The sequence below is a fragment of the Panthera onca genome, chromosome D1 (genome assembly GCF_046562875.1).
Source record: "Panthera onca isolate mPanOnc1 chromosome D1, mPanOnc1 haplotype 2, whole genome shotgun sequence".
Lineage (NCBI taxonomy): Eukaryota > Metazoa > Chordata > Mammalia > Carnivora > Felidae > Panthera > Panthera onca.
The window spans coordinates 96,753,312-96,779,914 of NC_138348.1; the positions used below are offsets into that span (position 1 = coordinate 96,753,312).

Genomic DNA, 26,603 nt, shown 5'->3' on the forward strand with positions numbered 1-26,603 from the left:
AGAGCTCCCCATTATTATATATGAAGGAGGCAATCAAAGTCTATGCAGAACTTTGAGGAGGGGAGAGGAAAGGGTTGCTGGTGGAGAGGGAGAAGAACGAGAAGAAATGGTCTTTATATCCTAAAGAGTCTACCTTTTCAAAACCATTTCCCCATCCTACATCCTGCACATTTTTAGCCCTATGGGTTCAAGCTTGATAGACATGGGGTCACAGGTGGGGGGCAGGGGGAGGGTACTTTCTTCCTCATGGATAAGGAAAGGGCTTACTAACTCAATTCCTTTTCCTTCCCATGGAGGAAATCGAGACCCGTAATTTAAGGTGAGAGTCCCTGACATTAGCCTCCTCCAAAAACAGTTCTTGCCTATGATTTCCCTGCATATTGCAGCCAGAAGCAATGCTTTGTGGCAAATACTATGCCCTGGACGCCCGTCCCAGCCATCCTAGTGAGTGGTACGGTCACCATGGCATGGCCACAGGAAAAGGGGAAACTCCCTATAGCAGGTCTCAAGAGGAAGCAGGCAGTCTCTTTCCCAAAGGAGTTTCCTGATCCTACACCATTTCTAGGCCCCTGAGGCCAAAGCCTGGTTTTCTGATTTAGATGAGGGCAAGCTCTCGAGCTCCCCCATGCTGACCCCAATGAATCCAGGGCAGCTCTGGGGACTTATCCAGACCCTGACTTTTTTATAGGCGCATTTATTTCACTGAAGTCACCAGAGGCCAGTTAGCCTGGACAGTCACTCCTGCTGACATCCTCCCCACAATCTCTCTCTCAGGGACTGAGCCTGGATGAAATGGTACTGGCATCTTTTCCCTCCCTCTCCCTACTTCCTCCCTTCCTTCCTCCAAGTTCAACATCCAATTCTGGGGAATATAAACTAGCCGTGTGAGCATCACACTACAGCACTGTTCTGGGTTTTCATCCAACTCTCCCCTTTTTCAGGATGGAAAGGGGGTTTATTCTCTGGGACCCCCACTGGATCACTTATTTAGAGAGCTGAGCGTTCAGTATCCATTTGTAGCCTTTTCATACGGTCAGGCCTAAAAGAAATTTGCTAGAGCTAATGGGGTAGAGATGGGAAAATGAACCAAGGCAGACTAGCCAACCCCCTAGCGGTCTCTCCTCCCAATCTTTTCCTATTATGATGTGCTAAATGCGGGCAAATTATTCCGGTACATAGCACACCAGCCTCGTGGATATGAGTTGAGAGCAAGAGCTTTGGTGTTAGAAGGTCGAATCCTGACTTTGCTGCGCAGACCATATGACCTGAGGCAAGTTATCTAACTCCTCTGAGTCTCTGTTTCTCCCTGACTAATTGGGTTATTGAGGAGAATAAACGAGATAATGTTGATAAAGTGTTTAGCACTGGGCTTGGCTCAGAGCAAGCCATTTGTGTAACACCACCACCACTTGGCATGCATGAAGTGTGTTATGCTTACAATTACCTAATTTGATCCTCTGGATATTTCTGTAGCATAAAGGGTATAGGCAGCAGGCGTTATCACAGCATTATCAGGGGGACACTAAGAACCGGGGAGGAAAAGCAACTTGCTCCAAGGTCACACCAACCCTTGAGGAAAGAGCAAGGGGCTCTAATTCTTTTTCTCGCGCTTTTAACCTTCTGCTGTTTCATGAACGCAAAGACTGATAGGTGACATAGATGAGCCAAACTGAATGGCACAGAGAAAGCATGTAAATTACCAGCACAGGGAGGGGCCTCTGAGGTCCTAGGACAAACTTACCTACTAACTCTTCCCCCATCGGTCCTTTCTTAAAATTTCACTGTGCCCTCGCTGAGCCCAAAGGCCATACGTGGTGCTCTGCGCTCTACGTACGTGATCTTAGTCCAACCTCAGAGCCACGCATGAAATAGGTGGTATTGTCCCCATTTTATGGATAAGGAAATGGAGGCTCTGGGAGGTTACATATCTCGTTTCAGATGTCAAACTGAGTTCCACGTGCCTCTCCTTAGACTGCTCAGTGGATTTCTACGGGGGCTGGGATCCCGGCCTGCCCACATGCCACCGAGACGCAAGGGGAGAGGGAGAGGGAAGGACTCACAGCAGGACGTGTAATTCCGCCAGCCGGTCACGGCGATCCCCTGCGTCTGGCAGGTGCTGGCGTAGTTCTGCAGCCAGCTGCAGGCCGTCTGTACCGCGCCGCCATCGATGCAGGAGTCAAACAGGCAGTTCTTATAGAAGAAGGTGGGGTTGACTTTGCTGTGACACTTGGTGAAGCCGGCGTTCTGGTTGGGGATCAGGCTGCAGAGCTGTTGCACCTTGGAGAACGCTTCCACTTTGGCACACGAAGGGCAGCGGTCCCCGCAGCCAACCTGGCAGAAAGTGTCCCGCTTCACCCAGCTCTGCCCAAACTCGTTGACACTGGAAGCAAGCAGACCCATGGGCATCTCCAGATCGTCGTCGGGGTTGCTGTTATAGCGGCCGCACAGGCCGTACGTGGCGTTCTGCATGCTCCGGGGGACCGTGACGGACAGGAAGGTCTTCCAGTCATATACCACCTTCAGGCCAAACTCGGTTTCCACCACCACGTGGAAGCCAAAGGAAAAGATATTTATTTTCCCTTGTCCCAGCTTCAGGGGCAGATATAAGCGTTCATTGTTGACCTACAGGAGAGAGAGGGTGGCAGTGGAGAAATACAGTCGGCCCCGGGAACACCCACCTCTCCTAACGATCAGTCTTTAGAGCGGCAGCCCCAGAGGGGGGTCTGAGCCGGGTGAATGCAATCTTGGCGTGCAGTGTCGTTTGTATCAGTCAACTATTATTATTAGGATTTGAACAGACTTAAATGACTATCCTTTGTACACTAATACACCTATTTATTTCGGTGCCTTCTGTTTACATAGCATTATTTCCCCCAGGAGTTCAAACTGTTTTCTCAAGGTAATGAGAGGGTAATAAGAATTCAATTAAAGTTTAGACGAAAACACCAAAATCTAGAACGCCAGTGTCTCTATTTCCAGCTCTGCTGTGAATTTGTTTTAGGTAAGCCCCAGTTTATTAATCCCTTTGAGATTTTTTTTTTCCCCCTGAAGAATGACTTGACTTTGCTGGTCTCTCTACCTAGGATGCCATTCTTCACCCGTCAGCCTCCCTCTCTCCTCCCAGACCCTGCTCAGATGTCGCCTGTTCTATAAAGCAAGGCTGTCTGAGCCTGTGGCGAGAATTAATCACTCTCTCATCTGGGCAACCAGAAGGTTATTTATATTCGTATTCTTCTTCACCTTTGGCCAAGATCAAGCACATGTATGCTGCTGTTGGGGCAGCACACATCACAGTCGGCCTTATATTCTGGTTAGTTGTCTACGTTCCCGTCTCGCCTACAAGATCATGAGCAACTTGAGGGCAGGAACCACACTTTATTGATCTTTATATCCATCTTCCCCTCGTTACCTGCCGGGTGCCCCGCGCAATGCCTCATGCTGAGAGGGCCCTTGACACATGTTTCCTCCCTTATATTTTTAATTCGCGAAAGGAAATCCCTTAACATACACTGCACTGCCTTTGCACTGCCCCTTTCTGGATTCAGATGAGCTGAATCCTGTAGCCCTTGGCTGGCTGGGTGCGTGATGAAAAATAGAGATTACTGTGAGGGCCGAGAGGAGAGCTGGTCTTCTTCTTGAGAGACGCAGGTGGCCATTCCTCTGGGAGTGTTCTAAGATGGCTCTCTGACCAGATTCTGACCTTAATCTCTCCCCTATCTGACACTCCCCCATTCCCATTGCTACTGCTTTGGTTCAGACCCTCACCACCTTCACCTTGACTACTGAATACTCCCCTTACTGGTCCCCCTGCTCTGGTATTGCCCCTTTCCTCCATTCACTCATTACTGCCACACTCCACCATTTTTTTTAATGGCGTCAAAAGCCATTAATCCAACACTTCAAACCCTTTCCATGGCTTGAGTAAAATGTCGAATACACTCAACACGTCCACCTCAGACCACGTCCTTGCTGAGCTCTCTTCCCCTGGTGCTTACCTCACTTTCCTAAGAATCCCCATGTCAGACTCTGCCTCTAAGGAACCTGACCCAGTCCAGAAATGACATCCTTCCTCTTGTCCTCCCTCTCTGTGGGGCAGTGTTCACCCTTCACCTTGTAACCCAACTGTCTCCTCTTTGACGAATATTTGTCCAGGCAGAATTCATTCATTCATTTGTCACTGCTGTGTTTCAGGCACTGTGCTAGATGCTGGAATAAAGCCCAGGGCCCTTCCCCTGGTTGCTCACAGGCACGTGGCGGAGATAAGTACCTAAACAGATACTAATAACATCATCCAATAAAAGCAATGATAAAGATAAATAGATGCACAGGCACCAGACTCAGCCTGGGGACAGAATCGGGCATGCCTGCGGAAGACGATGATGTGCACACCTGGTCCTAAAGGAGGACAGTCAGGGAGGAATGAGATGAATACCAGGTGTGGTGGGAAATGAAGACAGGGAGGTGGGGGTGCTGGGCCTGGATCATGGAAGGCCTTGGGTGCAATGTCACACATGGCAGAGGCCATGAGATCACGCCTGACAAAGACCCATTCATTTTGCAGGAGAGAAGTCATTCTGTCTTCTCTTCCCATTCAGTGACCCTAATAAGAGACCTTCAGCAGAACGAGGAGGCCAGAAGTCAGAAGGCACAGTTCAACAGCAAATGGGAGATCTGGAAGCAGAGGTGGCTCTCTCCAGGAAACTGGAGAGGGAGGGAGGAGAGAGACTGAGTAGAAGCTGGGGGTGATCCGGGTCAAGGTTTGCTCTAGAATGAACATGTTTATGGGTTGAAGAGAAGGACCTAGCGCAGGAGGGGGAGGTGATGACAGACAGGTAGACCCCTGAGAGGGCAAGACAGAGAGGGACAGGGGGAGGGGGAGGGGAGAGGATGCCTCCTTCTCTGAACCTGGAAGAGAGGGGGTGAATAGCACGGCACGACAGGTCATTTCAGAGGCCGAGTGCAGGAGGGAGTGGTGCCTGGGGAACACAACTGTCTGAACCAGGAGGCCCAGAGGTGGCGATGTGGGCTCGGTGTAAACACAGAACACAGGTGTGGAAGGTCACTGAGGGAAGCGGAAGCCGATGGGACTCCCACGTGCCTTGAAGACCCACACTGGTAAACAAAGCTGTGCCCCCCCCCCCCAAAGGCTCACCTGTGCCCACTTGCTTTCCCTCCTGAGTTTCCTTGCGTTCTGTATTCTTGGCCACAGGGTGCCAAGCAGGAGGCGATACTTTGGGGGAGGCAATGTAATCAGATTCAAACCATAGGGCTTGCAAATTCCGAAACTGCCCAGGAGCACCCAGAGAAAGGAACCCCCTTCAACTCAGCCGGGCAGGCACGGATTCTGTCTGCCTCCGAAGCCCCATGAATGCCACCCCCATTGCCAACTTCACTGTCCCCTCTCTCTCTCTGGGTGACTAATGGAGGGAGAGAGGAAGCAGACGGAGAGGAGAGAGACACAGGAAGGGAGAGGTTGGGATGGAAGCAGAGCCTGATGGGTGGGCAGGGAGCCGCAGAGGAAAAAGAGAACAGGGCTTGGGGGTGAGGTCAGGACATGTGTTTCAGTCAAGCATCAGGAATAAGACCACATACCAGATCTTTGGCAGAGAACTTTCTTTTACACAACTGGCCCCAATTTGTTTCTATGGCCTCTTCGGCTGTCCTGAGGTCCCCTCCTACTGCGCACTTTGCTACCCCTCGGATCTTCACTGATGTTTTCCTTTCCTAGAATACTTCTATCTCATTCTCAGCCTGGTTAACATACTCCTTCAAGGCTCAGCTCTGGGTTACCTCTTCCAGAAAGCCTTTCCTGAAGCCTCCCAGGCTGGCGTAGGCAACCCGTGTGCTCACGACTCTCCACACAACACATTTTTGGAGCACTTCACCTTACGTCGACGTAACCTGCTAGTGCATCTTTCTTTGCTACTAGACTCTGAGTTCTCTTGGGACAGAACTCAGAATTTGGTTCATTCTCTACCCCTAGAGTTTGGCACAGAATAGGCATCGATAAAAGTCCACCAAACTAAACTGAGCCAGGGGGATGCTCAAAACCTCACCCTTCACTGGTGGCCACAGGGTTGCCAGTAAGAGATAAAGACACTGGCTGTGAGGGTCCTTGTCCTGGACCATGAAGAACCTGGCTGTGCTGAAGCCTGGGGGCACACGGCAGGGGAGAGGCCGTCTCTGTTGAGCTCTAGCTGTGGATGGCTGAGACGTGGGCTGCTGTATTGCCCCCAGGAGTGGCTCACCTTCTGTTGCCCACCCCCATAACCCCAGCTGGGATACAGATAGCATATTTATTTCTAGCGTCTCTTATCTTAGTGGATTTCCCTGCATCCTTTGATACCGTTTTTTGCAAGGAAATGTCAGAGTCATAGAGGGACCCTGTGTCCCAAGGAATCACTTCCATGTCACCTCCATCTCTGAGAGCACCAGCAGTGACCCGGGGCTCTATGCTGTGTTTTGCCCAACACTTCACTGCACACTGTCATTGTGATGGCCATTATTCTTTTCTCAGGGAGAGATGGTGACTAATAATAACATCATGGGAAAAACAAATGCAAATCATTGAACAAGCAGATCCCGTAATGCATATTAATAATTCAAAGTAAATACTAAATCTATCTCTCAGGCCCCCAAAGAAAAGAACCTTCAAGCATCCTGAACTTGATCTTCATGTCAGAGATGTGAAAGCTACATACTCTGAGTTCATAGCTTGGACATTCGGGGTATCTGGGTGACTTAGAAAGACGGGCCCTGCTGGGCTCCTCCTACCCTGCCCCTCCACCCCTTTAATCGATTCCTCCTTGATGCCCATTACTAATTACCCCTGGTTGTGGGCTGAATGGTGTCCCCCCTCCCCCCCCACCTCCCCCTTCAAAAGATAGGCTGAAGTCTTAATCCCCGGTACCTGTGAATGTGACCTTATTTGGAAATAGGGTCTTTGCAGATGTAATCATGTCAAGATGCGGTTGTACTAGATCAGGGTGGGATCTAAACCCAATGAGTGGTGTCCTCAAAGGGGGAGAGAGACTTGGCACAAAGAAACAAGGTGCAGAGAGAGAAGGCCACGTGAAGACGAGGCAGAGAGGGTAGTTATGGTGCCACAGGCCAAGGATCGCCTATAACTGCCAGTAGCTAGGAGCTGATTTTGGATTCTTAGCCTCCAAAACTGTGAGAGGATAACTTTCTGTTGCTTAGAGCCACCTAGTCTGTGATACTTTGTGATGGCAGCCCCAGGAAATGAATATTCCCTTCCCTCTCTATCTCTTTATGGGGGAAGAAACGAGCTGTGTGGTTCCCATGGCTCTTGCCTTTAGCCGTGACCATATCCCATGAGACCAGGGCAGGACACGGGCCTGGAAGGTGAGCTGCCCCATTAGGGCCTTGGTTCTAGAGCAGGAAGCAAGGGAGAGAGACTCCCAGTGAGAGCAAGGAATCAGCTACCATGAACAAGAGAAGGGGCGGCACACACACACAAAAAAGAGTAAGTGTTCATGAGGCTCCAATGGTGTACGTGTGAAAATAACTGGGTCAGAAAACAGCATGCAAGTCTCAGGAGTCCATATACCTAAATGCTGAAGAGCATGTGACACAAGGCAGAAAAATGCAATTTCATAATACACTGGTTGGGACAACCTACGAGCAAGTTCTATTTTAAAAGAAGAAAATAACCCTACGAGGTAGAACGGTAGAAGAATGTCGAACGTCAAGGAGATAAGGAACCGCCTGAAAATGTACAAGTCTAAGGGTAGAAGTTGATCAGATGAGGAGAAAAGGACAACTAGGATGCAAACCACATGGACAGAATGACTGATAGGCTTGTTTTGGCACATATGATGACGACACAGAGGAGAGGGCTATTACTGCACCGGATGGCTTCATCTACCCGGACCTCCGCTGGAAACCTCACGTGGCTAAAGGCGAGGCATCTGATGTATTCCTACCTCACCTCCGTGGCCATTTAATCTCACAGATTGATGAAGAAGTGACCGGCAGCAAAATAAAAGTCCTAGGATCCTTAGAAGAGAAGGGTGACGCCATCTCGTTCATCCACTTGACGAACGTGTGGAGCCGTGACTGGGTGCTGTGTGCTCATTTAACATAAAGACGGATTCGGCAGGGCTCCTGCCCTCCGAGAAGGGCCCACGACTAGTACTGAGCGAGTTAGACATGAACATCCCCCCAAATCACAATATGATTCATGCCATCATGGATACAGGAGCCGACTGTTCTGGGAAGCACAGAGGAAAGCAATCGGGGGTTTGGGTATAATATCCAAGGAAGGGAAGAAACATGGGCGCAGTGAGACCCCTGCCTTAGAGGCTAAGAAGGCACATTTTCAGATAAATGTGAAAGGGCAGGCAATTAGGAAGCTCAGAAGCCTCTCTTTGTCAGAGAAGGAGGTTAGGGCGATTCTAAGGAAGGAACGAGATCTGGAACGTTGCTCAGGGAACTCTCCAGTAACAGCTCAGAATTTTAGAAGAGCATGTATACAAGATGGAAAGGAGTCCCCTTAGAGATAAATGATGCCACAGATCAGCGAGGATGATGGTAAAAGGTGCACACCCCATACCAGCTCCTCCGAAACGCTGAAGTGACGCTGCCGGTGGCTTGTTAGTGCTCCCAGTTGTGCCCAGAGCAGGAGCTGGGAGGAGGAGTGGCTGGGTGTGTCGCCGGGTGGTGTCCTCAGGCTGGGTGATGAGCACTCGGGGCTCCTCAACCCCCACCTGCCCCGTCCTCATCAAGGGAGTGGAGGGCAGAGAGAGGGAACGGACACCCAAGTGAACAGGGAGATTGTAGGAGAGCCCCTGATGGGCTCCGACTGTGTGCAAGACTCCTGAATCCCCGGATCCTAGGGGGGCTGGGGGGGGGGGCAGGCAACGGGGAGACTGGAAGAGGTGGAAGGAGGCCAGAGCAGGGAAATATCCTGATCTCAACAAAGGGGAGGAGGTGGATTGGGCAGGCGTAGCGCTTACAGACGCCTAACCCGTGCTAGGCATGTGTCCTCCTTTGCAGATGGAGTGACTGCCCAAGGACACACAGCCCTAGCCAAGCTGGGATTCGAATCGAGGTCTGTGCTGTCTCCAGTACACTGTGCTACATTATGAAGGATACCATTTCTGTTCCTAACTTGGTGCCCGTGACTTGGGCAGAATATTTTTCGCTCTGAGGCTCAGTGCCCTCATCTGCAAGATAAAACGACAGAAAATCTCCAGGGCCCCTCTCTGCTCGGACATCCTATGCTTCTCGGATTCTAGGCCAGCCTGATTTCAGCCGCGCAGCCTGGCCCACGGACCCAGGACCCCCATTCTCACATCCCCTTTCCTGGTGTCCGGCCTGTGACTACTCACCAGCACAGTGTGCTTGTAGGCCCTGTGAATCACAATGCTGTAGCCAAACACAGTCACGTCCACCTGCTTGACCCACAGGGCCAGCGACGGGTCCCGGTCCTCGTTCTTGGCTGTGACGACGAACGTGGGGAAGGCGTCTGAGCTCGGCCTGTTTCCCGTGGTGCACAGGATGAGTGGGCAGCTGGTCTGGAAGTCAAAGGGGTAGCCGTCGAAGGTCAAGTAGTGGCCGTAGCCCGAGACGATGCAGGAGGCGTCGGTGCGGGGCTGGCAGTAGTACAGGCCGCCCTCCTCCATGCAGAACTCATCATCCCTGCATGGGACGCTCTCACAGTGGACGCTGTTGTCCGAGCCGTTGCAATAGCAGAAGATCTGGCAGTCCAGGTCCACCCAGAAGGTCTCGTTGGTGGCAAGCTGGTGCCCCTCAAAGTTGCAGCCGCACTCGCTCCGGGTGACGCACTGGCTGCCTCGCAGGGCGTAGCCCTCGTCACACTGACACGCCTCAGAGCAGGTGTCCACACAGATGGGGCCCAGCGCCAGGGTCTCACACGTCTCTGTACATGTCACGCACTCCTCGAAATGGCTGTTCTCCGGGCATTCCAGAGCTGAGGGTGGCCAAGGAGGAGACAGGAAAGGGACAGAGGTCAGGGAGAGTGTGTGCGCGCTCACTGGATGCATGTGAGTGTGTGCACGCTGCACGTGCACTCTTACTTGCACGGCACAGTGAGCTCGATGAGTGCCGTGTGCTCTGGACTACTGTCATCCTCATCTGGGGTGACCAAAGGCTCAGTGAACGCCTCGTGCTCCTGTGCTCCCGGTGCGCTCAGCGCTCCACGTAGAAGATTCTGAGACGTTGAGCCTCAGCGAGCAGTCACTACATGCCAGGCACCGTTGTCGACTGTCTGGTGTGACTTTGCTCGACAACCTGGGAGGGTAAGCAAAGCCTCATCATCCCTATCTTACAGACAACAAACTCAAGTTCAGTGACTTAACTTAATCCAGCCCGTAAGTACCAGAGAGATTCGAATCCAGATCTCCCAGTGCCAAGTCCCCTGACTCAAGGACTCTGGAGACTCAGAGACGGCGTCCTGGAAAGAATCAGCACTTTGGGGACCATAGAGACCTGTGGATACCATCTCTGAGGACAATATTTACCTAGTGCAGTCATTCTGAGGATTAATGACCTAATATATGAAGTCTATAGTACAGTCTCCTTAAATAGTATGCCCTTCCCCTCTTCACCCTTCCTTCTATTAGGATACACTTTATGTAGGCATTTTTACTCTACAGATTGACTCTGTCTTTGTCTGTCGTTTCTCTGCTCCTCATGCCCTCTGGCCTCTTCTACCTCCTCTGCCCTTGGTCACCCCGTCTTTTGCTCACATTCTCTCCCCTGCCTGGATGGACCTCACAAAGCCAAATCCTACCCACCTGTCAAGATTCGTTTCAAACCGCACCTCTGTCCGGAAGCCTTCCCTGATAGATCAAGTCTCTGAGTCACAAAGTACAGCACACGAAATGCTAACTGCACGTGCTGCTTACCATCATGGAGTTCTGGGCAACCTTTCCATGTCTTTTTATTATTTTAGTCTGTCAGAATTCGACCTGGCCCGGGCATGGATGAATCCAGAGCCAGAAGAAATCTACCTACACGTCTGTGTAGTCTAAAGGTCTGTGGAGGTCCCCATCACCACCTGGAAGAACAGCATCTTGCCTTTTTAAAACGTTCTTTAGCTTTTATGCATGCTATCCCTCCTTAATCGTGTTTTACAATCCAAGGACAGAGGGGACACGACAGAGAAATAAATTGCACGGCAATGAAATCTCTGCCCACAAGTACCAACTCCACAGTTCTGCACTATGTACTGAAAGCCAATCCTTTTCCTCTGGGCTAAAGGACCATCTCCACTCCCGTTGACTACAATACCATACGGTTTTGGAGTTGAAGGCTAGTTCAGCACCGATTAAATATGTCTGTATGGAGGGATTTTCACATTTGTCTCTAAATTATGAATGTTATAACATTGACTGCAGGTTTATGGTGATAGCAAATAACATGACTTATTTAAATGGCTCTCACTTTATGACTTATTGTGTTGTCTGAATTTGTCTGAAAGTCTGGAACATACAGACGTGAAGTAATAAAACTTCCCCTGGCCCCTGAAATGCCTCTGTGAAATTATTTAATTGGGCAGCCTGGCTCCGCCGACAAGAAGGCTGGTTAAAAATATCTGAACACAGAAGCGGTGGTTGTCTCTTCCTAGGTCCAAAGAAGATCGTGTTCCTGATTTGCAGCTGTTGCCTGGTCCAATCCCCAAGATTAATGACCCTACGAGATCCTGACCAGATTAACCCCTTAGTACCCAAGTCTTCGTTAATCAAACGTGCATACTCCCATCCTTCTTGCCAGACCCACGTACGCAAGGTCTGGCTGAGGCACGCTGGGGGATGTCTCAAGCATGAGCCCTGACCCTCCACCCGAGGAAAGCATGTTCTCTTGGGCTGCTTCTGTCCACGTGTCTCTCTCTAAAAAAGGCATTTAAAAGAACTTCCTCCAGCTCAGCAGAAAGTAAGAACGTGACAGAGGCGTGCCAAAAGGACATAGGAGGCAACTCGAAGGGCTCCCAAACCTGGAATAATTTTAACACCAAGATCATTAACAAGTGTAATAGGAAATATAAATAATTGAAAAAATAGGAATCTATGTGTCCATACTGATAAGATAGATAATTGACATTTAGGCTGCTATGTGTCCATCCATAGCTGAATGGATAAAGAAGTGGTGTGTATATATCTATATCAGCATCTACATCTATATCTATATCTACATCTCTTTCGATATATATCTGTATATATATAAGGATAGATAGATAGATAGATAGATACACACAATGGAATATTATTCAACCATAAAAAATAATGAAATCTTGCCATTTGCAATGACATGGATGGGTTTACAGGGTGTAATACTGAGTGAAATAAGTCAGTCAGAGAAAAGCAAATACCATATGATCTCACTCATTTGTAGAGTTTAAGAAATAAAACAAATACGGGCACCTGGGTAGTTCAGTTGGCTAAGTGTCTGACTCTTGATTTTGGCTCAGGTCATGATCTTACAGTTCATGAGTTCGAGCCCTGCACCAAGCTCCAGGCTAACAGTGTGGAGCCTTCTTGGGATTCTCTCTTTCTCCCTCTGTCTGCCTTTCCCCCATTTGCTCTCTCTCTCTCTCTCTCAAAATAAATAAATAAAAACTTAAAAAAAGAAACAAAACAAATGAACAAAGAAAAAAAGACAAACCAAAAAGAAACAGACTATTGAATATAGAGAACAAATTGGTGGTTGCCAAAGGATGGGTGGAGGGAGGGGTGAAATAGATCAAGGGAATTAGAAGTATTCTTATAGTGATGAGCACTGAGAATTGCATAGAGTTGTTGAATCGTACTGTACACCTGAAACTAGTATAAGAGTGAAAGTTATACTTTGATTAAAAAAAAAGGTGACTGAGATAGATAAGTGAATGGATGGATGGTTGGATATAAATAGATGGCAGGCAGACACACAGAAGAGACGGAAGACTGTTACTTATAGTGGACTGACATCTATTGTTTGGTCAAAGTGGACAGAGGGCTGGAGCTGGAAACCATCAGCTTGTAATCGTCATGCTAAAGACTGATACAAGCAAAGGTCATCAATGGGCACTAAATTGAGGAAGGGGATTTTGATATCAGCCTACAGTTAGCATTTTGCCCCATTTGCTTTATCAATCTCTCACGCTCATTCTCTCTCTCTCTCTCTCTCACTCTCTGCAGGATGTTTGCACCGTCTTATTAAAGTATCTTCCCACGGGTTGCTCATTAGTTGCAAGAGAAAAAAACACTGTGCCTGCAGAGTGGAGACATTTGACACCTGACCAGGGGACCAATGTGCCCATCGCCACTGAGAGGAGGCTGGATGGACACGGCCCCTACATGTGATGTGATACCGTGAGAAAAACACACATCACCTCTGCCAGAGTGTGAGAGGGGACGCACAGCAGAACCTAATCATGAGGAAACATCAGACCCAAACGGAGAGCCATTCTATTTTCAAAGGCGGGAGGTTGTCGTCTTTAAAAATGACAATAAAAGAGAAAAAGTCAAGGAACTGTTCCAGATTGAGGGTAACCAAAGAGACGTGACAGCTCTAAACACAACATGTATCCTAGCCTAGATCCATATTGGGGGGAGGGGGATGCCATAAAAGACATTATGAGTCAATTGACAAAATTGAAATATAGATATTAAATGATTATATCAGTGTTGAATGTCCTAAGGGCAGTGAGTATACTGTGGTTCTGTAAATGACAGTCATTATTCTAAGGAAATACACACTGAAGTATTTAGGGGGGCCAAGGGGTATGATGTATGTAACTTACTTGCAAATGCAGAGAGAGCATGTGAGAGAGAATGATAAGGCAATGGGGCAAAATGCTAACTGTAGGTTAATCTGGGTAATGGGCACACAGATATTCTTGTAACTTTTCTGCAACTGTGAAATTATTTCAAAACAAAAAGTTTTGAGAAATAAACAAACTTAGAAAGAGATATAGTGGAAATGGGAGAAACAGATGTAGACGATGGAATCTTAATGGTGGCATCGGTTTGGGTTTAGGGCTGATCTTTTTGGTGGGAAAGGCATGGGTGCTGAAGTCCAGGTGGGGTTAGTTGTTGGTCCAGGCTTGGGTCCTGCCCTCTCAGCCACTCCTTCTCCTGCCTTTCTACATCACTATTCCCACCGGCCTCCCCCATCGCCTAAGGGGCTATACGTCAGGTCTTCTCAGCAATTATTCTAATTACTGCTAATACTGGCACTGCCCTGCTGAGAGGGGTCAGATACTCTGGGCACAAAGTAAAAAAACCAACATGGGACTCTTCACGGCCATTGTCAGGCTTGCCCCAGGGAGCGGTGCTAATCTCTGCTCCGCGAAAGGCACCCTGACCGATCACTTTCTGTTGAAAGAACGGAGCCCTCCTTTGCCAAGAAAGAAGACACCGATGGAGCCATCACAAAGACTCCCAGTCTTTGATATGACGTGTATCCTCCACTAGATAAAACCAGGAGTCAACGGGATGGCTAATCCTTCTACAGTGAAGAGATATTGTGTGATTAGAAACAGAAATAAAGGTGAGGAACAGTTTGGTTGGGGGTGATGGGCCTTCCAAAGGACACATCAGATGAGGAGGCCACACACCAGAGTCAGACTGCCCCGGAGCTCAATTCCCCCACCTCCCCGGGGCCTCCCGCATGAGGTAGCCCCGACTTACGGCAGAAGTCATAGGTCCGCCAGGGGCCCACTTCCACGTCGGCGTTCTTGCACGCGCTTGCGTACCGGGCCACGGAGTCACAGAGCTCCGACTCATTGCCTCCGCTCTGGCACAGACGGAAGAGGCAGGTGCGGTAGTAGGCGGTGACGTTGACCACTCCATGGCACTCGAGGAAGGAGCTGTTGGAGGGGTCATTGATGATGCCACACCTGGAGCGGCTCCGATAAAATTTGAGCAGCTCCGAATCATTGTTGCAGGCCTTCAGCAGGTCCCCACACTCCCCGTTGCAGATCTCCTCGAAGGTCGTCCAGCTTTCCAGGAACACCGCCAGGTTGTCCGTGCACTTGCCGTTGGGGAGACAGAACTCATCGCTGGCGTTTGCGTTGAAGAAGCCACACAACCCGCCGGTGCAATTGAAGTAGGTGGTGGAGAGCCGGATGTACAGCAGTCCGATGTCTGTGTATTGGACCGTCACAACACCCCTCGACTCTACTGTCGTGCTGTTTTTGTTGCGATAAATTTCCAGCTTCCCCGAAGGATGGAAAAATGGTAATTCTACCTCCTGGCCATTCAGCTGAAAAAAAATCAAATCACTCTCATCACTTCCAGATGCGCTCAGAGTACCCACCGTTTCCTAGGCTATGAAATAGAGACACGGTTCTGCCCGGCGACTCACCCTTTGAGAAAATGTCAAGAGGCTGACAGTCTATGGACACCACACAGACAGACGCAAACTGTTTTCTCATGGGCACCTCTGTTTCTTTCTTTCTACTCCTCCGATTCAACACATTTGCTGTTTCTCTGCGTATACATGCGACCCTAGGCTAGCCCCAAACAACAGTGAAATGTGAGTAGACGTGGTCTTGATATACATGTGGCTTTCTCCTTCTGCGTGATGGCTCCTTTTCACTGGTGGCGTCCCTTCTTCCCCACCGTTCTGGCCCTTTCCTTTCCTTCAGATTTGTTCCTGTGCCCTAGCCCCTCGGAGGCATATAGTTATCTAGCTGTCCATCCACCTTATCTACCTTTTACTATTCTTTTAATAAATTCATCTCTGCCAGTGTGTCAATGGGAATGAAAACAGCTTTTTCAGTCTGCGGAGGTGTGTTTCCTCTTCTTGCACAGCACAGCACCACGCTGACTTCTGTCTTCCAAATTAGACTTCATGTTGGGCTAGGAGCAGGGAGGCCTGCCCTCCCGTCATGCCAGCTCTGCCACCACTCAGCTGTGAGCTCCCCATCCCTCGCTTAGCCCCTGGGGTCTTCATGTGCAAACAAACAGTTGTACTAGATGATTCCTAACGGTCTTTCTTCAACTACTGATGTGGATGCCTAACGACGAATATTTTAGACCGGGTCAGAGGGGCAGGAGGTGCGATGGCAGGTACCCTTTGCCTGACCTCAATGGGTTCCCATCTACAGGGAGGAGAGTCGGTATAGTACAAGGTAAAAAGCACAGACTTTGAAGCCAGCCTGCCTGGGCTCACATATCACTCTATGGCTGTGTGTCCCTGAGGAAGTTACTTAACCTCTCTGCGCCTCGTTTTTCTCATATGTAAAAGGTAAATGAGGATGAAAACATATCCCCCATAGGTTAGGTGTGACAACTGCTTAGACTAGCGCTTGGCACACGGTAAGCGTCCGGTAAGCATCGGCTGTTACGGAGACCTAGTCCTGCTTTAGCTGTATCTAATTTGAGAGACTCCAGCCTCACTCCATTTCACCCCCGGGGAGGCTGATTCGGTGCCGAACGTTAGGCAGCGCTCCCACTTCGGAGCCGTTGCCTTCCTGGAATCCACTCATGGTCAGAGCCAGAAAGGCATACCCGAAGAGTTCCTTGGCTTGGTGAGACGCATCAGAAAAGCCCCAAGGGCAGCCGGAGTCTTACCTTGACTTCCGAAGCCCCAACTCCTCCGATCTTGACCTCCTGGTCAGCCACCAGGATGCGAACGCCTCGCAGCCAAGCAGGCCCCGCATCGGGCTTCTTCTTGTTGATGTCAATTTCCAGATACTCGGGCCGCTCGGGGCAGGTCTTGAGGAGGGTGTAGGAGAATTCGGTGGGGAAGGCGTAGGCCGCGCCGTCGAAGGTGTGCAGCACCTGGCTCTGGCCGAGCAGGCACACGGTCTCGCGCTTGGGGAAGCAGCCCTGGTAGCCGTCCTCCACGGCGCACACCTCCTCGCTGCGGCACGTCTTGTTGAAGCAGTAGACGTCCCCGCCCTCCTCGCACAGGCACTGCACCGTGCAGTTGGCCGTGGCCCAGAAGAACTCCCCCATGGTGTAGTAGTGACCGTCGAAGTCGCAGCCGCACTTGTGCAGCGGGACGCACTGGCTGGTGCTGAGGACAAAGCCTTCGTTGCACTCGCAGCCCTCGGTGCAGGGCGTGGCGCAGTTCTGGGAGGCCGTCAGGTCAGAGCAGGTGTCCGGGCAGCTGCTGGTGCACACGGAGTAGTGGCTGAAGCTCGGGCACCGCACCGTGGACACTGACGTAGGGGAGAGGAGAGAGCGTGACAACAGATGAAGGCCCCGGGGTGGTGACTGCGGGAGCCACCACACACGGGAGCCCCACGGGGAAGGGTGCTCATCGGGCGAGAGACTTTGCGACTGCACCCGCAGCCATCAGCTCGCTGCTTTGTGACAGCTACGGGGCAACGTGATCGGATCGTGAACTTTCGACTTTTCGAATCGCGATCATCTTGACTGAATTACACTTCAAGTGGCGATCCTAACTGGACTACACTGGTTACTCGACATCGATTTATTACTGGAGGATCTACAACCACTCAGATGCTCTAAGATCTTCGGCTGATGGACACAGAAGTCAATCTGACCTTAAACAGCATAGCCTGTTCTTAAGAGGAAATAAATCCAACTTGCAGGAGAAAAGAAAAGATGAAAAGGCGGGAGGGGCCATTTGAAAACATGACATTTCTTACAGGGAGGCACTCAAAATACCTAAGTGAAGGCTATAAAAGACGATGAGCGAAGACTATGAAAATGAGTACTCTAGGATCTTAAAAATAAGAAAGAACCTTGGTTATGGGAAAGAATTTGTGTGTCTGCACTGCCAGGAGACTGGGTTGGAGCTAGAGGTCTCCTCAAGGCCCTTCTTGCCTCAGAAGCCTCTGGTTCTCATTTTAAGAACGTGGGAGTCTACATAAATGCTTGAGTCGGGTCGAATCCAAGAGGCAGGGGCTCAAGGGACTGCTAAACTAGCTGTCTGAATTAACTGAAATTCATAGCGTTAACATGAGAGAGAGGGGGTGGGCAATGTGGAAGATGGGACCACTAGGGGAAAAAGTAGCCATTACAGGCAATTTGCTTAGGTAATTTGGATGTTCTTAGATTATACAAGGATCAAAAAAAAAATCCATAATCAATCTCAACTTGAGTATGCTCCTGGCATACTTAGAGGCTGGTCAGTCACACAACAAGCAATAAGAAAACACTGTCTCTTCGTAGTTGGATCAATTCTCTGAGAATTGAACCTGATACACGATTTTGTGAATCCAACATGTACTGAGGGGGAAGAAAAATCTCCCTTTGGTCTCGGAACTGAAAGAAACTTTGAAACCTTCTCATCTGCATGGGAATCTAAAATGCACGGACATAATGTTCTGTATACCCATGTGGAAAAACCAAGGGCCAGGAGAGAAACAGAATTCCAAGAAGCTGAGTTGTTTTTACTTGTTTGCTTGCTTGCTTGTTTTAAAAGTTTATATAATTACGAAAAGAGAGGTTTAAGTGGGATAGAAGGAGAAAAACGAGACGACTAAGTCGTACAAAATGCTTCATGCAAAAATGTAACTCAAAAGAAGCTGAATTTCCCCACGCTGTTAGGGCTTTCTCCTAACCACCTAGCGCTTCTGAAAAAGGGCCTTCTTTCCTGATGTTCTGTGCTCCCTGGCTGCAGCCCTTTTCCCACTGGCACCAGTGGGTCAGCAAAAACATGGCAGAGCAAGAGACACAGAACCTAGAGGGACGGAAGGCGGAGAAGAGTCAAAGAACAGATGCTGTTGGTTCCACTTGGGAGGTGAATTTCCCCCAAAGCTGGTTATGATTACTCAGACCAGTGTCTGTGTTTGCTCAATGGCCACAAACACAGCCACCTTCGCTCTGAACACCCACCTCCCTTCTTAACTCAGGGATAGCCATCCCTGGGACAGGGCCTTCCTCCCGTCAAGCATTTCCTGCCACTCACTCCCTGTTTCTGGACCATTTGTGCTCAAATGGTTTTCTTGTTTTCTGGCTATGGTATTGGGTGGGCAGGAAAAGTAAAGACCCTTTTTGCTGTTCATTCTTCATAACGTGTGGCTATGTTAACCTCACCCTCACTCTTGGGCAATTTGTCTTAACAAGGAGAGTTTTGAGGAGCCCGGAAACCCTCTCCCCGGCCCCCTGCGCGAGCACGCCCTTCCATTTCGATGGGATGCCAGCTTACCACACCCAGTCTGGACCCGCCAGTCTCCGATTGGAATGCCGAGGGCCTGGCACACGAGCGCGTAGGCCTGGATGGCTTGACAGAGGAGTGTCCCATTGTCCCTCACGCTGCACAGGTCATACACACAGCTGTGCACAAAGGCTGTGGGGTCCACGACGGTGCCACACTCCCACAGGGGGCCGTCCGTCTTGTTGAGGAAGCCGCAGTAGTCCGAACCAAAGAAGAGGGCTTCCGTGGCTGTGTCACACAGAGTGCAGTTGTCCACGCAGCCCGAGTCGCACTTCCAGTCGGCATGGTAGACCCGCCAGCTCTCTCCGAGATCCAGGACAGACATGGCCGGCCTGCCGTCAGGGCGGAGGAAGTCGTCCAGTGGGTTTTTATTGTAGTTCCCACAGAGCCCACACGTGGAGTTTATGTAGGAGCCTGGGATGGAAATGGAGGCGTAGTGCTGGCCATCAAACGTCACTAAGAGCCCAAAATCCGTTTCCACGGCAGTTGACATGCCACTCTGGTAGATTTTCACCGCCCCCAAGTCTAAGGTGACTGGCAAGGAAGTCACTAGGTCATTAACCTGCCAACAACAGTAACAATAAAAGGCAGGTGAGCAGGTGCCAGGGCAATGGGTCCCGCGGAGGTCGGGAAAAGGAGGCCAAAGCACTCTCCAGAGAGAATGGTCCCCCCCCCCCCCCGATGGCCTAGGCTCCGGTAAGCTTGACTTCTGTTAAGACAGAGGCCTGGGGGAAGCCACAAAAGCCGGGTGGCGTGGGCCAGCCAAGCACTGTGCATTTGAGACATGACAGGCATTACCACTACTGCCCTAGACTCCTCTGGGGACCAGGTCGTTGTCAACCCTTCCTGGCTGGCTCTAGGGCTGGCTTCAAGTCTCTTGGTGAAAGACTAGTGATGCTGTTTTCCTTTTCACTCGTCTAAATTCATTGTTTAAGTCTCCACTGAAGTCACAACTTTTCCATGACCTCGTCACTGCCTATAGCACTCCCTGATCCCTCCTCCCAGCTGAAATGTGTGCCATGCTGCCCTGGTGTTATTCTCTGAGTGCATCACCCTGTCATGTCCTGATACCAGGACTATGTCATGTAATCATTCAGCAACACGAGCAAACGTGAACGCCTACTGTGTACCAAGCACTGTGTTAGGTGCTAAGGAATAAAGAATAAAGAAAATAATTGTCCCCACCCCTCATGGAGGTCCCGGTCTACTGAGGAAGAGAGACACAAATAGATATTTATAATACCCTGTTTTAAATACGCATTAATGGATCATACAATGGGAGGATAGCAAGTGACCACTATATCCAGCCTGGGGGGGGTGGTCACACAAGATTTTTTGCAGGCAGTAAGTCTACCCTGGGTCTTTGAAGATGAACAGAAGTAGACAAAGGAAGACTGGGCTCAGGGAATTCTAGGACAAGAGAGTAAAGGCGGGTGGTTAGGAACAGCTACGTGAATACGGGGTTGCCCATCGGGCGGGGCGGCCAGAAACGAAGCTGGAGACACGAGCAAGGTCCACGGTCCATTTAGTCAACACATGGCAATTTAGGCCTCTCTGTGTGCCATGCACTGTTCTAAGAGCTGGGGATTCGCTTTGAGTGAAATGGACACAAATCTCTGCTCCACGGAACTTATATTTTAGTTGAGGAGACCGAAACCAAACAAAATAAACAAGTAAAATATATAGGTATGCCAGGTTGAGCAATTATGCAGAAAAATAGAGCAGGGAATGGGGATCACAAGTGCCGGGGAAGAGGGTTTTTAACTTGAAATAGGATGGTCAGGGAAGGGGATATTTGAGATGAGGAAGCAAGCCAGGAGCTTATCTGGGGTGACAGTGGATCACGCAGAGGTGACAGCCAGGCCCAAAGGTGGCGTGTGCCTGGGTGCTCCCGGCACGACTGGAGCAGAGACAGCAAGGAGAGGGCAGTGGCAGATGATGCCAGAGAGATAAGGGCAGCCAGAACAGGTAGACCTTTGTCGGCTATTGTAAAGCCTTTGGCCTTGACTCCGAGCAAGATGGAGAGCCAAGAGTGTGTCTAGGGCAAAGGATGGACGTGATCTGACTTCCATCTTAAAAGAATTCCTCTGGCTTTCGTGTTGGGTGCAGACCCTGGAGGGCCTTATAAGCCATGTTTTAAACAAAACAAATTCCATAAAAGCAAAAACAACTTGGATTTCTATGCTGCAGAGAAAGCCCCAAAAGGTTTTAAGTAAGGGAATGACATAGTCAGATTTGCATTTCAGAAAGCCCACTCTGGCCAGCAGGTCAAGATTAGAAGCAGAGAAACCAGACAGGAAACTGATGCAAAAATCCAGGGGCGATGGAGCATGAGGGCCTAAACTACATACAGACGTGAGAGAGTGGGACAAGCTCATGGAGTCTGCTCGGTAGGACCTCGTGGGTTTTTTTGCAGCGGGGAGCAAGAAATGGGGAACAGTCAAGGGCGAGTCTCAAGCATCTGGCTCACGTGAGTGGGTGGCTTGAGAAGCCTCCAACAAAGAGAGCTCATTTTCTTCTTTTTCACATTTAACACGCCGAGCACCTGGAGACATCACGTTTATAGTCTGGGATGGGAAGGTTATCCTAGGTCAGTCCTAGGTGGTACACACTGTGAGTGCACGGTCAATACATTGGAACTATATCGATTTCGGGCACACGGGAAGGAAAAGGGTCTTTACGGCCACCATTGTAGCTACTTCCTCAGTCTTCTAGGAAGTGAGGCAGTAGCCTATCTAAGCATCTCTCCAGGATTTACCATCGCAGATGTCTTGTGCCATGGCCTGCCTCTAATGGGAGGGGGGGACCAAAAAAATAGGCTTGAGAAATAAGCTATCCTACAGAGAGCTACAAGTAGAGAGAAAAACCTAGGAATTGATCGATCTATCCTTATCTCCTAGGTAGCAGTTTAGCCAACAAGGGTGAGAAAAGCCATGTTATAAGGAAGGTCAGCTAGCAAGAGCCCTGGATGACCATTAGGTACTGTCCATGCTGAGACGGAGAATGAACTCTTCCCCAAGGTTAGTATAACTGTAAGTTCCAGGTATGCCCACTGACCAATGCTGGCAATGGCCAATGTCACCTGCCAGCCATATAAGCTCTGAGCCTCAATTTCCTCAATGGCCTCCTCCACTCTCTCTCAAGCTCCTGCTAACAAAGGGCAGTCTTCTGTGTCTCGAAGCAAAAGCCATGGGGTGAACTGTCTCTGGATATTACAACAGTCCCCCCCCAACCCAGTTCCTCTGCATCAGATCTTGTTCCACTTAGACTGACATAAGCCCTAGGCTGACCACGGGCACCACCATTTCCCAGTTTCTACCCTTCTTCCTGGTGTAAGTGTTCATTGCAACCCCATTCATTCCCAACAGAAAACATGTCTCCGTTTAAACCACCGATTAGAGAGATACTGCGTTTGTCCCCCACAGTGCTCTGAGAAGGAGCTCTTGGGTGATTTCTTCTTTCATCCCGCCGGCCTCAACTCTTGACTAGCCAAGGGTAACTGGACCTCTTCTCATCACTTCCCTTCTTCTCCCTGTCTTCTAGCCACTTTCCTCTCCGATACTGTCTCTCCTAGGATGTGGGTACTGGGTGGGAGGGTGGGGTGAGGAGAGAGAACTAGAATCGTAGAAGCATAGGTCTTAGAACTAAAAGGGATTTGGGTGGCAGTGGAAATGTGGGAAACAGCATGTATTAGGTGCCCACTGTGTGCCAGGCTGTGTACCAGATGTCACACACGGCTGTTCTATTTCATCCCCAGGACAAACTCAGAAGGACCTTATCATCTTCCCCTTTTGCAGATGAGGAAATTGAGGTTCAGAGCTTGCACGGCTGGGAGGTGACAGGGCCTGACTCTCATGAGCTGGGCTGCAAAGCCACTGCTTTCTGCTGCTTTTATCCCAGTGCTAAGGAGAGGTAGCCATACTGCGGCCATAGAGCCCTGCCTCCTAGACACTATCACCCCATTTTACAGATGGAAAAAAAAGAAGCCCAAAGCACACTCAGCCGGCAGTGGTCACACAGGGATTGTGCAGATCTGACCCCAGAGTCTGAGTTCTTCCTCCCCATATGCTATTTGGCCTTGAAGCCCTTTTCAATGGGGCACCCTAAACTACCTGAGTTTATTTGGGGGAGAAATATGAAAACTGAGAAGTATTAGCTAGAAGGAGACATTTATTATATTATGGATGTTAGTTGGCTGTCTTTAGCCCCCATTAGCATATGCAATCCTAAATTGTTTGCTTTGTTATTTGAAAACAATCCAAAGGGGGGAAATCCATATACAGGAACCAGTCCCCAGCATATGGAGAAAGGGGATCTATATGTTGCAAGAACAGATCTTGCTGGCCATTCCGGCCAGGCCGAGTGTGTCTGGAGAAGTCAGCTGCCTCACAGGCATTTCAAAGCCTCCTTCTCGCTTCCTATCCCTCTCCCTGCCTGTCCCCATTTGACCCTGGGTGGGGGCTCCACTGTCCGTGGAGTCACCCCCCCCCCCCACACCCAGCAGAGCAGGTGTATCCAGAGACACTGGGAAGCCGTTTGGCCAAAGGAAAAGGAAGCCATTGTTAGCTCACAGTTGGGAGTCACATAACCTTTTCTTTCTGAAACATTTACATTCACGTCCACATCTCCCTGTCGCTACAGAAAATTGAGGAATCCGTGCCCTATGCCTGGACGACGGAAAAGAGCCACACAAAATTAGCAGAGCTGCTGGGCCTGAAAGAAATGGCAATGCTCCTTTCCTTCTGAAAAAAAAAAAAAAAAAAAAAAAAAGTCTGACTGTGAGTGAAAAAGATTTTTAATCAAAATGGAAAATAGAAATAAAGCATAAAGCTTTCTTCCTCAAGTACAGATATCATACACATCCATCCCCACAATACAGGCAAGCAGGAGAAAGCTGGGGAACATTTTTCTGGCTTGAAATAGTAGCATCTATCTACAAGAATAAGTATTGTGCTCAACAGCACAATAGAAATTTAAAAGGGAGAAACGTCAAACTTCCGTACCCCCAACTCTGACCTTGATTTCATATGCAGAACTGTCCCTAGAGAGACTGGCCAAATAACAGGCAAATTGACATTTCGGCCACAGTAAAACCTCACTTTTCTAATTACGACCATGATAAGCTGCACAGACCTAGGCCAGGCAGAGCCAGAAAAAGTGGAATTAGTTCCTCGGTCCTGCCTTTTGTTGGACATGCTGTGCCAATTAAAACTACAACACATATTAAAAAAAGAAAGAAAGAAAGAAAGAAAGAAATCCCCGCATTGGCATCAGTGCTGGTTTGTAATCTCCGTAATAACCTCCATGCATGGGGATTAAGGATCGCACGGGGTTGCGCAATCAACCCCTCGTGGTCTTGGTTATTATTGCTTGAATAAATACACGGTTGCAACAAGGTTTTCATTAACATTATGAAAATTGGGGCCTCCACAAATTGAGTAATTGCCAGTGGCTTCTTGCTCTCCCTCCTTTGCGGATGTGCCTGCCTGAAATCCAGGTGGGCAGTGACAGGAATCATTTGCATACGCTAAACGGACCGGCAGATATCCACTTTCCCCTCTCTTATTCCAGGCAGGAGTGGGAACCTTTTGGAGGGTGTTTGGGCAAAGCCTTCTCAGAACCTTCCCACCGGCGTCGTCAAAGAGCTCAGCAAGCCTGCTCCCAGGGGGGGCCCTCACCAGCGGTGCCTCTGGAAACACCAATCAATTTGGAGCTTTTTCCAACAACGCAGCAGTAGATTTTGGGCAAACAGAATAGGGGGGGTGGGGGAGGGTTGTTAATGAAAGGCCGTACTGAGTTATGGATGTATACTCTGTGTCGGCACACCATCTCCAGGGCATGACCACGTGGCTGCTGCTATTGCAAGCCAGGTCCCTGAGAAACTCAGCCTACCTCTCTTCCCAGTTACTTCTGAGCTTGGACATGTGGGCATGTATGCACGTATGTGACAGCGTGTGTGCGTGTGTGTGTGTGTGTACGTATTTATGAGGTAACCAGCAATTTCAGTGTACTTTAAGTTATATAGTAGAAAGAAATATCAAGGAGAGAGCTGAGGTTGGCTCTTGTACAAATAAAATTTAGCCTAGTTAAAAAAATGTTACAAGCTATTTGCAAGGAAAGCAGAGCCCTGAATCTCTTCCGTACAAACATCACACAGCAGAACCAGCAGATCTGAGGAAGTCTTCCCCCGGCTCAAGATTCTCCAGCTTCTCCAGCTTCCCAGGAGGGCTGGAGAGGGTCTCACCTTGACTTTTCCATAGCTGCCTTTGGGGATGAGAATCTTGTAGCCATTCACCTCCACAGAGAGCTCCTTCACCCAGGAGACGGCTGAGCCCCCGCGGTGTTCGTTTTTGGCCTCCACGCTGAAGAAGGGGAGGCTGGAAGTCTGCAAACACTGTCGGGCCAACAGGTAGGCACAGGAGCCTTGGAAGTGGAAGAGGAAGCCATCAAAAGTGTGGTAGTGTGGCTCCCCAAACACCACACACGTGCTGGTCTCCACGGGGCTGCAGTAGAAGAATTTGCCTTTGGGTTCGCACACTTCGTAGGGGCTACAGGAGGCCTCCTGGCAGTAGATCTCATTGTTGAAATCTAGACAGCGGCATTTGATGGTACAGTTCAGGTCATCCCAAAACACCTCCCCTCGCCGAAGGAACTGTCCTGGGGAAGAATGACATTAGAGCCAACATTTATTGAGCATTTACCCTCCCGGCCAGGCGCTGGGCTGAATGCTTTTCCTGCATTATACCATGGAATCCACACAAGAGCCCTATTTGGCAGGTATTATCGACCTCACTCGATGAAAGAGGAAACTGAGGCTAAGGGGAGGTTGAGTCACCAATTCAGCCCAGAGCGCTCAGCCCCTCAGGAGCGAAGCCAGGGTTCTAAGCCGAGGCTGTGGGAATCCAGTCTACCTCTTGGCATCATCGTCTCCACGGCTAGAGAGCACACTCTCATTCAAGGGAAGACACGTCATCTTAATCCACGGCAAAGGCTGTGAAGCACGGGAGTCATACCCTTCCTTCCAGGAAGAAGAAGAAGGGTACTCCAGAAACAGGCCCAGCTTTCCCTGGAAACTCAGCAACACAGATTCCTCCCGTGCTAACTTGTTCGCTCATCCGTTCATTCAGCAAACATTTGCTGAGGGCCCGGTATGTGCCGGAAGGGATCAATAAGCATGAATCAGGAGGCAGACACACAAGTTTAAATCCCAGGCTCCCTGGGAGGGTTCTGGAAAGGGCTGAACTCTAGCTTCAAGGGCTCATAAATCGTGCAAACACTGCTTAGGCAGAACGTACATGATACAAGTTGCCTTCTCTCTCACCCTAGGTAGGCCCTGTCCTTATCCACCGGCAGAACTTCTAGACAGAATCCAGGTTAGGAGGAGAGTGAGGTTGGGGGAGGGATGTCCTTTATGGGATGTACTAATTTTAATATGTGCTACTGTTTATTTGGCAGACAATCAGGCTTTGGAACAATTCCCAGGGGCACCCGGGGGGCTCAGT

The 26,603-nt window shown here is 49.7% G+C and overlaps 1 protein-coding gene across 1 annotated transcript in view; it reads right to left on the reverse strand.

Annotated features, from left to right (window-relative positions):
* Nucleotides 1–26,603, reverse strand: part of TECTA (tectorin alpha) — a 67,497-nt gene that overhangs the window by 29,509 nt on the left and 11,385 nt on the right. The window contains exons 7-12 of the mRNA XM_060607748.3: nucleotides 25,346–25,758; nucleotides 19,093–19,663; nucleotides 16,542–17,134; nucleotides 14,655–15,228; nucleotides 9,354–9,955; nucleotides 2,061–2,622 (exon numbers count right to left, since the gene is read on the reverse strand). Of these exons, the coding sequence (XP_060463731.1) occupies nucleotides 2,061–2,622; nucleotides 9,354–9,955; nucleotides 14,655–15,228; nucleotides 16,542–17,134; nucleotides 19,093–19,663; nucleotides 25,346–25,758 (3,315 nt within the window). The remainder of the gene's footprint in view (nucleotides 1–2,060; nucleotides 2,623–9,353; nucleotides 9,956–14,654; nucleotides 15,229–16,541; nucleotides 17,135–19,092; nucleotides 19,664–25,345; nucleotides 25,759–26,603) is intronic.